Source organism: Euleptes europaea, chromosome 18, assembly GCF_029931775.1.
Source record: "Euleptes europaea isolate rEulEur1 chromosome 18, rEulEur1.hap1, whole genome shotgun sequence".
NCBI classification, from domain to species: domain Eukaryota; kingdom Metazoa; phylum Chordata; class Lepidosauria; order Squamata; family Sphaerodactylidae; genus Euleptes; species Euleptes europaea.
The window spans coordinates 3,079,956-3,093,310 of record NC_079329.1 but is presented as its reverse complement, the minus strand read 5'-3'; the positions used below and the strand labels follow the sequence as shown (position 1 = coordinate 3,093,310).

The 13,355-nt window shown below is 50.4% G+C and overlaps 1 protein-coding gene across 1 annotated transcript; it reads left to right on the top strand.

The window, feature by feature from the left end:
- Window positions 1–3,336: 3,336 nt before the first annotated feature.
- NOP9 (NOP9 nucleolar protein) lies at window positions 3,337–12,460 on the top strand. The gene is made up of 10 exons (XM_056863595.1): window positions 3,337–3,541; window positions 4,462–4,869; window positions 6,089–6,214; window positions 6,697–6,838; window positions 7,553–7,742; window positions 9,201–9,341; window positions 9,446–9,574; window positions 9,723–9,953; window positions 11,269–11,374; window positions 12,272–12,460. Exons 1-10 carry the CDS (start codon window positions 3,337–3,339, stop codon window positions 12,427–12,429), a joined length of 1,836 nt encoding a protein of 611 aa, XP_056719573.1. The 3' UTR covers window positions 12,430–12,460.
- Window positions 12,461–13,355: the final 895 nt, after the last annotated feature.

Genomic DNA, 13,355 nt, shown 5'->3' with positions numbered 1-13,355 from the left:
TGCTTCTGCTTTATTATGAAGCAGACATGGGAAATATCTGGTGTTGGCAAGGAACGGGTCACACCTACAGGCATCTAGAAATTCCCACCCTGAACAGATGTGGCTCAAGTCAATGCCAGGAGGAAAGAAAAATAAAGACAGTGACATCTGGACATGAATTATATTCCTTAGGCTGGGAACGCCTGGTTGACCAGATCTGTCCGATCCTTTTTTCTTAAGAAGAGTTTTTCATATAATTACTCCCTGAGACTCCAGGCTCAGGACTATTTTAGGAAGGGAATGTAACACATCCGGATCTGGCCTTTCCTAGAAGCCTTCTGGGATGAGAGGATTATAGTTATGCCTCTTTCAACAGGGTTATCCAGAAACCTGGTGCCAGAGGCAGGGAGAAAGGCAAGTGGGGGAGGGTGGGGGAGTTGAACCCAATTCTGCAGGCCTCCTGTGAGCTGTAAAAATGGTATTCATACACCAACATTGGGAGGGACACCATTCATTTCTGACCAAGGCTCCATGCTGTTAATAGCTGCCCGGCAGAAAGGAGTTCTGTGTAGGGTTGCCAACCTCCAGGTGGAGGCTGGAGATTTCTTTGGATTACGGCTGATTTCCATACTAAGAGAGCAGTTTCCCTGGGGAAAAGGGCTGCTTTGGAGACAAACCCTGCCCTTCCCAGTTTCCACCCCCCAATTTCCAGGAATTTTCCAACCCAGAGTTGGCAACCCTAGAAATTAGAAAATTCCTCTGTTGTGTTCCTGGCCTGCCTGTCATACACAGGCACCACATCTTCATGACCCCAAATTATGTCCTTGAGAGGCAGCAAAAAATGATGCCTTTCCAAAGTCAAAAATTGGGGGAGGGGAAGAATGTAACTCCTCCCTATCCTTTCTCTAAATATAGTACTCCTTAATACGCCAAGTGACCTACAGCTTTCCCCCAACACAGTGCTGCTAGAGTTGCCAAGCTCCAGGTGGGACCTGTAGACATTGTAGAATCACAACTGATCTCAATCATAGAGATTAGTTCAGATGAAAAAAAAGGGCTGGTTTATGGTATGATACCCCACTGATGCACCTCCCCACCCCCAGGCTCCATCCCCAAATCTCCAGGAATTTTCCAACCGTTGAGAAAGCTGCTTTTTTGAGAGAGAATATTAATCAATCAGTCTGTGTCTAGCAATCGGTTTAGCACTTCATCCTAACCATGTTTCTTTAGTTCGAAGTTGTCTTCCTAGATATTCTTAAGTGTGAAGCCACCCCCTCAAAAAACCTACAGAAATCATCCTAAGAATGGATAATGGACCAGTGGCAGATGAGATCCCAGTCCCACGTTACTTAAAATCACCCAATAATTTTTAAAAAGAATTACTCTGAGAAATTTTACCAATTACTTTTCCAATTGGCCCAAACTGTCCTGTTTAAAAACGATCAGAATAAACAGAAATGTAAGAAACCCCCCCACTAAAATAGTGGTTCTCAGCCTTTTTTGCTCCATTCCCCACTTTCACCATTGTTCAGAATATAATTCCCCCTTCTCAAGATAGTCGTAAACTTTATTGAATGTCGCAGATTAAATTAAAAACAAACTATACTTTTACAGATTGCACATAATCTACAGGACATCATTCTTTGCTGAATAGTGGTTCCAATCCCCCCCCCCGGAACCCTAAAATTCCCCCACCCGGGGGGAATTCCCCCCTTATTGAGAACCCATCCACTAAAGGGTAAAGGCACGCATGGGGTTAAACCAAGGCTAGGCGCAATGCATTGTGGGCTAGAAGGCAATCTGTCTCGCACGGTGCATGACGGGATGCAGTGTGGCAAGCCTCCCCTCTCTTTGCGCGCAATGCATTGCGGGGAGCGATGAGTGTGGCATGCTGAGCGCGCGGTGCATGGTGGGAGGTGGCTGGACTGGACTCCTGCGATGCTCGTTGCGGGACCGAAGCAGCCCCGGAAGGGGAAGGTTTTGTCGGTTCCGGGTCGGTAGCAGCTGCAGCAGCAAGAGGGGAAGTCCTTTGGGTGAGTCCTGGACCCCCAAATGCCTCTTTGGTCCTCCCTTCCTCTCTGGCTAGTTTTATTCCTTGTCCAAATCTTAAAACCCTGCCGAGCAGATCTTTTATTTCTGAGCAAGCGTGCATGGGTTATAAATGATTTTGGATGAAGGAACAGAGGGGATGCTTATTAAATCTGCAGATGCTACTAAATTGGGAGGGGTAGCAAATTCGGTAGAAGACAGAGCAGGATGATCTTGACAGGCTGCAGAATTGGGCTAGAAGAACTAATAAAATGCACTTCAACAAGGACAAATGTAGAGTTCTGCATTTAGGTAGGAAAAATCAGATGCATAATTATAGGATGGGCGAGACTTGTCTGAGCAGTAGTGGGTGTGAAAAGGATCTTGGGGTCTTAGTGGACCAAACACTGAACATGAGTCAGCAGTGTGATGCGGTAGCTAAAAAGGCAAATGCGGTCTTGGGCTGCATCAACAGAAGTACAGTTGCCTTGCACAGGCAGCAGCTCAACAGGTGATGCAGCCTCCTAACTTAGTACTGAAGCGACAGAGGTAAAACTCCACTTGGATTTTATTTATTGATTTCACAAGCCTTGGGTGTTGCAGCCCTCTCCTGCCCATCTGCCCACCTCTTTTAGCCAAATGGCTTTCAAGGCGGCTTGTAATAAAACCAGTGGTTAGGCTAGGATCTGGGAGACCCAGGTTTGAATTCCCGCGCTGCCATGGAAGCCAGTGACAGTCTCTCAGTCTAACTTACCTCACAGGGTGAATGTGAGGATAAAATGGAGGAAAGGAGAATGATGTGAACTGCTTTGGATCCCCATTAGGGAGAAGAGTGGGGTAGAGATAAAATCAATCAATAAATAGAATTATTGGCAGTATAAAGAAAATCAAACAAACAAACATTGCATACCGACCTGTATAAAAGTCATATATAAAATGCCCTATCAAGGGCTAAAATAAAAAGCATGGGTACCTTGTGACGAAAGAGAATGGCAGTTGTGCTTTTTCCCTGTCCTTCTCCCCTCTCCCTGTGCTGGCAGTCTTTTTAATCATTATTATTAATAATCTCCTGCCATGAAGTTCAGGGTGGTGTATCGTTTCTTTCCCTATCCTCTTGTCATTAGTACAACCTTGTAAGGTAGGCTAGGTGGGACTATTGTGACTGGCCCAAGGTCACCCAGCCTACTTTTTGGATTTGAACGCAGCTCTCCCTGGCCCTTCCTCCGTTAATCCCCCTTCTGTTCTCATTTGCTCCCCCCTCCTTCATTCTCCAGTAACTGCTGTTTTCCTACCACAGGCTGCCTTCTGTAGTGAGACCCTGTTGGAGCCATGGGGGTACCTCCCCAATGTGAGAAAGGAGGCAGAAGCAGAAAGAGGCCCCGAAAAGAGGGCTCCGCTGTCTCGTCGGCACAGAAGGAAGGTTCGAAGGCGAGCCAGGAGGGGTCGCTCCCCAGATTGGAGCCTGCAGAAGCCAAATATTTCCAAAAGGCCCATGAAACCCTGAAATCTGGGTTTGGCTCTGATGAGGAGAAGGGTAAGACTTTTTTTGGGGGGGATAAGGTAGATATGTGGTTATCTGCTTGATTGTGTTTGTGTGGCAGGCGTTGCATTAAAAAGGGAAAGGACTTGGAAATTTTTACTCCTGACTACCTTAAGTGTGTAAGCTAGTGGGGAGTGTTGTGGGAGGGGGCGTGTGGCTAGGAGTGGTGTGGGTGGACAGCAGAAGATGGTTGGTTAACCCAGCAGAAGTTAACCTGTAATCTGAAAGATGTTACGGTTGAACCGTTTCCTGGGGGCTGCGGTTCCCTGTCTTCACCCACAGACCAATAAGTTCAAGTGGAATTTGAGGGCTCTCCCACGAAGAAGAATGAGTACCCAGCTTGCTGGGGGTAAAGGGAAGATGACTGGGGAAGGCACTGGCAAACCACCCCATATAACAAAGTCTGCCTAGTAAATGTCGGGATGTGATGTCACCCCATGGGTCAGGAATGACTCGGTGCTTGCACAGTGGACCTTTACTTTTACCCATGAAGAAAATGCCCCTTTGCAGCTGTTTTTCCATGCCTTGGAAATGGGCCTTGGTATCAAAGAGAAATAGGTTCTGAGGCTCAGTGCTGGCTTGAAGCCATTTAGTGAAGCAACCCCTATCTGGAGTTCTGTATATTCTATGGCGCTACCTCGATTCAGTGCATTTGGATGCATCTGAAGGTTCTTAAAGAAGCCCCCAAGTTTCTAGTCCTTAGGAAGGTTGGAGGAGTGCGTAATCAAATCTTGAAAGATGGATGGTGATGGTAGGATAGGAATGTTGGGGGTTGGCGTAACTCCTTCCCCTTGGTCCTCTCCCCACCATAATGTAACAAGCTGATTCCCAAACGAACTGCCTGTGATGTTACATTCTTCCGTCACACAGAAGCATTATTGATGGGTTGCATTTTTCTCCCTTCCCATCCACAGGTCTGTTTGTCAGCAACGTTCTGGAGGAGGCGGAGGCAGTGGCCGTGCCTCTGTCCCTGGACCCTGCTGGCTCTCTGCTCCTGCAGGCCCTGGTGTCCTCAGCTTCTCCTGCCAGCTTGTGCCGCCTGCTGAGGGCCTTGGTCCCCTCCCTGCGCTTGGTGGCCTGCCACTCCTGCGGTGCCCACATCCTGGAAGCCGCCATTCTGAGAGCCCTGTTGCTGATCAAGGATGGAGCGGAGGATTCTGAGACGCTGGAGGACCTTGTTTTGGAGCTGGGCAGAGCCGTGCAGGGGGAGTTGTCGGCCTTCGCTTTGGATGCCCATGCCAGCTTTGTGGTGCGGACTTTGTTGCAGGCGCTTGGAGGGGCCAGAGTCGGCTCAGACGGGGGTCGGGGGCTCCAGGTATTAGGTAAGTGCAGATGGTAATGCAAACCAGCCGCAAGATATGGGGCTCCTCCACATGAAGCCTGCTGGGGTGACCTTTGGCCAGTCACAGTTCTCTCTGAACTCTCTCAGCCCACGGAGAGGCAGGTGATGGCAAACCACCTCTCAACGTCTCTTGTCTAAAAAACCCTACAAGCTGTGACTTGACGGCACTTTTTACACACACACACTCGATGTGGTGGAGAGCTAGCATGGTGTAGTAGTAAAGAGTGGTGGTTTGGGGCAGCGGACTCTAATCTGGAGAACCGGGTTTGATTCCCCACTCCTCCACTTGAGCGGCGGAGACTAATCTGGTGAACTGGATTTGTTTCCCCACTCCTCCACATAAAGCCAGCTGGGTGACCTTGGGCAAGTCCAGCTCTGTTAGAGCTCTCTCAGCCCCACCTACCTCACAGGGTGTCTCTTGTGGGGAGGGGAAGGGAAGGTGATTATAAGCTGGTTTGAGTCTTCCTTAAGTGGTAGAGAAAGTCAGCATATAAAAACCAACTCGTCTTCTTCGTCTTTAGTACCTCTGCCACATTTCAGGCCGAAGCTCTATTTAACAGGATGTCTTTTATTCTGCCCAGCCAATCAAAAGCCCTGCTGGGCAAAAGGCACCCCTGCTCCCACCCACTTTCTAAAAGCACTTGGTGGGCACCAGGGAAGGTGTCAGCAGGCGCCATGGTGCCCACAGGGTGTATGTGAAAGAAGGGAACATTCAGACACGTGGTTTCCTCCAGTTGCATCCTGAAGTGGAGTAATCTGGGGAGGGCTATACCACGAGCTTTCTCTGAACATGTAGATCAGCCCTGCACCCCCCCCATCTTTCTTTTTTTAATGTCCACTCCTTCTGGTCAGTACAATTTCTTTTTTGGTTTCCCCATTGGTATGTGCCTTCCCCCCCCCATCTCTTTTCCTGGATGGTTGTGGCTAATTTAGACTCCCATCAGTGTGTGTGGACTTTAAGAAACACTCTGGGCAACAAGAAGTATCGATATGATTGCATGCAAAGGCATCTTTTTACTTGAGTGATGTAACCATGTTATGATGTCATGCATTCTTGAAATAATTATCTGGTATGTAATTGTTGGTTAATCTCTGCATTTGAATTCATCTGATTCTCTCTCTCTCTTTCTCTCTCTCTCTCTCTCTCTCTCTCTCTCTCTCATTCATTCATTCATTCTGTCCCCCCCTTGACCCTCCAGGGTCTTCGCATTCCAGAACCAAGCAAGCCAAATCGGGAAGCGAGGCACCCGTGGACTTTGAGGTCCCAAACTCCTTCTTGACTCTTTTGCAGGGGTTCAGCGAAAGCTTTCAGAAGCTTATTTCTGGTGAGATGGTGCCACTTGCTGGGAATCTTGGCATTTGCTGTCTATGGTGGCCCTCCAAAATGCAAGAAGCATTTTGAAATTAAGCATCTATTGATTTTTGCTTATTTAAAACATTTCTGGGCTTCCTTTCCCCCCAAATAGGATCCCCTTAAACAGATGGCACGGCTTAAAAATAGGGTTGTCGGCTCTAGGTTTGGAAATTCCTGTAGATTTGGAGGATGGGGCCTGGGGATGGGAGGGACCTCAGCAGAGGTATAATGCCATAGAGTCCACCTTTCAAAGCAACCATTTTCTCCAGGGGAACTGTCATCTGGAGATCACTTGTCATTCCAGAATATTTCTAGGTTCTACCAGGAGGTTGGCAACCTTATTTAAAAGAACCTTCAGGGTCGTGGATCTAAGATGGGGAGAGGCAGTGGGTGGGTATGGAAAGCCCTTTCCTGTGCCGTCTGAACTCTTCTCAAACCTCCCCCTTTTCCCAGATTTCATCACCAACAAATTCTTCAGCCTCTGCCTCCAGGTGGCGATGGAGGTCTTGCACAGGAAGTTGCCCGAAGCTTGTTCCCAGTTGTGCTGCTCTGTGATTGGCTACCTGAGCTCTTGCAACCCGGCTGCTGGGCAAAGGTAAGCCATCTTATTGGCTGCGGTGTGTTTTTAGATCTGAGAACCGGTATTGTGTAGTGGTTAGAGTGTTTTATTAGGACTGGGGAGACCCAGGTTCAAATCCCTGCTCCACTTTGTAGCTCAGTGGATGATCTTGAACTCTGAGCCTAACCTACCTCACAGGGTTGTTGTTAGGCTAAAATAGAGGAGGGGAGAACCACGCAGGTTGCCTTCAGGATGGGCGGGATAAATATGTGTTGGATTTGTTGGCCAGAATGGGTGTGAGTTGCGATTGGCTGACTGGCAACGACTCACATGTGAACCCAGCTACAGCTCCCTTGATTGGTTAGGGATGCTGTGGTTGACTTTTGATTGGCTCTGAGGCTCAGAAGATGAGCTTTGATAGCTTTTAAGAGTGTGGCAGGGCGGACCTTGTATGTTTGTTCTGTGGGTGTGTGTTGGATCTCCTGAGAGCCAGCATGGTGTATTGATTAAAAGTGGCAGACTCTAATCTGGAGAACCGGGTTTGATGCCCCACTCCTCCACATGAAGTCAGCTGGGTGACCTTGGGCTAGTCACAGTTCTCTCCAAACTCTCTCAACCACTCCTGCCTTACAAGGTGTCCATTGTGGGGAAGGGAAGGAGATTGTAAGCTGGTCTGAGACTCCTTACGATAGAGAAAATCAAGTTATAAACACCAACTCTTCTTCTGACTGGGACATTTCTTCCCCCCAGTGCCCTCCTGGTGTTCCTGAAGGACGCGACGTGCAGCCGGGTTCTGGACAAGGTGCTGGAAGTGTCGTCCCCGAAGGCCCTGCGCTCCTTCTACAGGGTTCACGTGAAAGGGCAGCTGCAGGCCCTGGCAGCCCACCAAGTGGCTAACTTCACTCTGCAGCGGCTCATCCAGGCAGCCTCCTGCAAGCTGGTGAGTGAGAACCCTCGACGTTTGGCTTGTGGGGGCCACCTGGAGGCTGGCTGCAGTCCCCGGGAAGCTGTACTGGTGGAGCGGTGGGCCATCTGCTCCTCCCCCTCTCATAAGAACATAAGAAGGGCCATGCTGGATCAGACCAAGGTCCATCAAGTCCAACTCTCTGTTCATACTGTGGCCGACCATGTCACTTTCCTGGTGCAGACCTTTCCTGTCGGCCAGCAGGGGTGGAGCTGGGGAAATGGTTCCGTCCATGTTTGTAACTGTGTAGGGGAGCCTTTGAAATCTGTGTTGCTGTTGCGGCTGTGATGTGTGGGGTGACATGCTGGCTTCAAGCCCATAAATATTGCATTAAGGAGGTGGGGTGACTTCGTATGAATGCAAGCACATGATGCTGCCTTATGTACTGAATCAGACCCTCAATCCATCAAAGTCTGTATTGTCCACTCAGACTGGCAGCGGCTCTCCAGGGTCTCAGGCGGGGATCTTTCCCATCACCTACCTGCCTAGTCCCTTTAACTGGAGATGCTGGGGATTGAACCTGGGATTTTCTGCAAGCCAAGCAGATGCTCTACTACTGAGCCACAGCCCCTCTCCAGGGTCTTAGGCAGAGGTCTTTCACATCACCTACCTGCCTAGTCCCTTTAACTGGAGATGCTGGGGATTGAACCTGGGACCTTCTGCATGCCAAGCAGATGCTCTGCCTCTGAGCTGTGGCACCTCCCTGTATTGCAGAGGGGTATATATATACCTTGGTTTCTAAGAGAGCTGAGATCTAAAGGGCTTGCCAGCGGATCTGAACTCAGCTGTATCTCCCCAGCTAACCTGCGGATAGGTTGAAGTCTTGAAAGGGAGCTGAGCTGTTCTGCAGTGCACTTTTTGCTTTGATCGAGTGAGCTCTTCAAACGCTTGCCTTAGGGGGAATTTTACTTGGCTGACGCAGGGAAGAGGGGTCGAAACTGTGCTGTGTAAAAGGGCAGCGACTCTCTGGGCCGCCCATGAAATTGGCACAGTGTGTTGGGCAGATGTGCACAGCGTGGTGTTGTGCAGATGGGCCCAATCAATCTTGTAACCGAGGGCGGGTAAGAGAAGGGGGAAATAGAGCCAAGTGGGCATGTGTTTTGCTCTCCTGGCTCCCTCATTCTCCCCTTCCTTGGTGTAGTGGTTAAGAGTGGTGGTTTGGAGCGGTGGACTGATCTGGAGAACTGAGTTTGATTCCCCACTCCTCCACATGAGCAGTGGATGCTAATCTGGTGAACTGGGTTTGTTTCCCCACTCCTACACAGGAAGCCAGCTGGGTGACCTTGGGCTAGTCACACTCTCTCAGCCCCACCTACCTCACAGGGTGTCTGTTGTGGAGTGGGGAAGGGAAGGAGATTGTAAGCCGGTTTGATTCTTCCTTAAGTGGTAGAGAAAGTCGGCATATAAAAACCAACTCTTCCTCTTCCTCTCCAGCTAGGAAGGCTGTTTGAAGAGCTGAGCCCTGGCCTGGAAGAGATGCTGGCCCTTGAGCACCTGGGTGTGGTCACGGCACTCCTGGGCGCCTGCAGAAAACACGGGGCTCACCAGCAGGAGGCGCTGCAGGTACTCTTGGAGGTGAGAAATCCCTTCTTCTTCCCTCCCTTCTCCACGTCTATAACTCTCACACCCCGTTGTTCAGTTTGGCCTCACTGCTGTTTCCTGTCCTGCTCCCCCCCCAGGCTTTCCACTGCTGGGAGCCCCCTTCTCGCCAGCTGGTGTGTGCCCCACTTATTGCCTCTCTGCTGGCTTATGAGGTGTATTATGGCGAGGAAGAAGAGGAGGAGGAAGAAACGGCAACAAAGGATCAGGTAGGCTCTTGGGGCAGTGAGGGGTTGGGTAACAGAGGGGTTGGAAGCCAGAGCGGGAAAGAGGAGGGAAGGGTATGCGCCTGAATTGCTCTTGGCTGCTGTGCCTCCTCCCATCTGTGGGTCTTTCTCTCTCCCCCCACCCCCGCAGGCCGCCCCTTCCTGCCCTCTGAGCTCCGTCTCCTATCACGGCTCCTTGGTTCTCCAGCACTGCTTGCATTTCGCCGACCCTTCCGTTGTTCTGCGCAGCCTGGCCGCCATGGCTCCCGAGGATCTGGTCACGCTGGCTTGTGACCCTGCGGGCAGCCACGTCTTCGACGCCCTCCTGGCCAGCCCCTCCGTCGCCGAGAAGCAGAGGCGCAAAGTTCTGCGCCTGCTTAAGGTAATAAGGGCCGTGGCACCGAGGCCAAAATAAGCACGTTATCACCGGAAGCGGCAGAACTCCCGGCAAGAGTGGTGCAGCAGCAAGAGAACTGTTTTGTTTTTCCTTTGTTTGGCATACCGCTAATAACCATTATTGGCCCTCCTCCCTGGTTCTTGTATTGGTGGTTTATGTGTTTTTATTGAATTAAGGACCACCATGAACACATGAAGCTGCCTTCTGCTGAGCCAGGCCCTTGGTCCATCGAAGTCAGTATTGTCTTCTCAGACTGGCAACGGCTCTCCAGGGTCTCAGGCAGGGGTCTTTCACATTACCTACTTGCCTGGTTCCTTCAACTGGAGATGCTGGGGATTGAACCTGGGACCTTCTGCATGCCAAGCAGATGCTCTACCACTGAGCCACAGCCCCTTCTCCCATACGAACCTCCCCACTCACTCTGGTCATCTTCGAAGGGCCTGCTTTGGTTGCCCCCACCATCTGAGACTAGACAGGTGGCAACCTGAGAAAGGGCCTTCTTGGTTGTGGCACCAAAACTTTGGAGCTCCCTCCCCAGGGAGATTCATCTCTCCCCCTCTATTGGTGTCATCCCCAAGTCGGTGAAGACTTTTTTGTTTTGTTCGGCATACTCCCAGTAACAATTACTGGCCCTCCTTCCTGGTTCTGGTGGTGTTTGTGTGTGTTACTGTAGTTTATGATTTTAATCACATTTTCAGTTGTTCAAATATTTTAACATTTTTGATGTGCGCCTCTTGGGGACCCTGATGGGATGGAAAGGCGGCATAACAGTTTAAAACAGAATAAACTATCTCATGTTTGGAGGGAGTGAGACACACACTGCAGGACTGAGGGAGTTATCTCCTACCCGGGGCTGTTGTATTCTGTGCCACGTTGGATAAAAGACTCTTGAAAATGTGTGAGCAACCTCAGAAGCTGGAGAAAGGGTCGCTTTTGTGTTTTCCTTAGCCGGGGGACAGGGGGACGGGGGTGTTATTTCTCTACACCACCCTGTGCCTCTCACCTTCATGACCAGCAGCAGAATAAATCACACAGAATAAGAGAGATTGTGGGGAGGGGACGTGGCTGAGTGGCAGATCCTCTGCTTAATATGCAGAAGGTCCCAGGTTCAATATCCGGCATCTCCAGTTAAAAGGATCATGTAATAGGTGATGTGAAAAACCTCCACCTGAGACCCTGGAGAACGGATGCCAGTCTGAACAGGCAATACCTCGATGGACCAAGGGCCCGACTCATTATAAGGCAACTTCCTGTGTACGTGATGTGTCCCTTGATCCTCCTCTTCCTTTTTCATTCCCAGGGTCACTACTTACCTCTGGCCTGCAGTAAGCACGGGAGCCGTGTTCTGGATGCCATCTGGAGCAGAGCCACGCTCCCAGCCAAGCGGGAGATGGCCCAGGAACTGGGTAAGACTTCCCTTTTCCTTCAACCAGGGAGATGGTTCTGCAGGAGGTCCCCGTGAGAGTAAGCAGCCACTCACTGGCCGTGGATCAGAGATCCGGGTGAATTCTGTTTGTTCTTAGTGAGTGCCCCCAGTGGCCCAAATGAGAAGTGCATCCTGGCTGGGATGATTGCCTTATGAGCAATTCCGAAAAAGATTTGTGAGCCTCTTCCTCTTTCGTGCTCAGGGGTCTTTATGCACAGCGGCTCTGAGGGAGTGGAGGGGCTGTGGCTCAGTGGTAGAGCATCTGCTTTGCATACAAAAGGTCCCAGGTTCAATCCCCAGCATCTCCAGTTAAAGGGACTAGGCAAGTAGGTGATGTGAAAGATCTCCACCTGGGACCCTGGAGAGCCACTGCCGGTCTGAGTAGACAAGACTGACTTTGATGGATCAAGGGTCTGATTCAGTATCAGGCGGCTTCATGTGTTCAAAGGCATGGAGCCCTGCCAGATGCCCCAGTCACACATGATGCTGCCTGATATTGAATCAAGACATTTGGTCCATCATGGTCAATATTGTCTACTCAGACTGGCAGCAGCTCTACAGGGTCTTAGGCAGAGGTCTTTCACATCACCTGATTCTTTTAACTGGTGATGCCTGGGAAGGAGCCTGGGACCTTCTGCATGCCAAGCAGAGGCTCTTTCATAGAGCCATGGCTCCTCCATACCTTTTTATGAACGTAGGAAGCTGCCTTCTTCTCCCGAATTAGACCACCAATCCATCTGGCCTAGCACTGTCTACTCTGTGTGCCATCCAGGGATGCTCCCAGCCCTGCTTCCAGATGTCCAAAACACCTCCAGCCAAGCAGGGCTTGGTCCTTGGTTCCCACGATGCACTTCCCTCTCCCTCCTTCCTTTCGTAGCGGAGCACGAACAGAAGCTACGGAACGACCCCTTTGGCCACCACCTGGTCCGCAATTTCGCCTTGACACACTTCCTCAAGCGCCGCCGGGACTGGGACCGCCTCCAAGAGGCGGAGAAGAAGCGAAGGGAGCTTTTTGCGGAGATCTTGGAGGACTGACTTGGAAGAAGGAGGGTGTGCCCTCTTGGCTGAAAGATGGTAGCAACTGCCTTTTGCACTGGAGGGCTGGCCTCTGGGGGGGTGGGAAAGGGGCGCCATGTGTTTGTGCTCATTGCTGCTTCTCATCACAAGGACATTGGAAGACTTTTGCCAGAGGGTGCTGGAGGCACCCTTGTATTCTCTTGTCTAGTCCCTAATGGATCTTGTTTTTTTCTGCAGTTATTAAGATAATTATTTCTTTACCTGTTTGGCTGTGAACTTCTTTTGGGAGAACCGCGCTACTGAATTAAATGGGGGGCGGGTGGATTGTGGGAGCTGATATAGCTGATCCTTGAATTGCTGAGTGTGCATTGCTGAGGCCTCACCGCCCCCCTCTCCAGCTCTTGGCCATTGTGTTTCTTTAGGAGAACAAGCCTTGGTGCATACGTGCAGTACTGCTGAGAAACACAGCAATGAGCCCAGACGGTTGGTGCTCTTGCAAGTTGTATCAAACAGCACTGCTAGGCCATGGGACACATGGAGAAACCCAGCAAGGTTCGTGAGCCCTGGCTAGTGTGGGGCCTGAGTTCAAAGCTTGTTGGGTAGAGCTCATGCTTTGCAAACCCAAGATCCCAGGAACCATCCCTGGTGCCCCCCAGGTTGGAAAAGGATCTTGTGCCACAAATTTTGGAAGGGCTTCCCGGCCAAATGTTGGAGAGCTCCTGCCAATTGGAGCAGGCATTACTGGCTTAGAAGAGCCAGTGATCCGCTTCGATGGAAGACCGCCACTGTCTAAACTAGCAGGGCTCGCCCTTTCCCAAGTTACAGGGCAAAGTCTTTGGGTCTCCATGTCGGTCCACGGGAGAAAATCAACATGGAACTCGAGGCCCCATCTTTTTTGTTTTTTTTAAAAAATTATTTATTTATGTTATTTGTAGTCTGCCTTT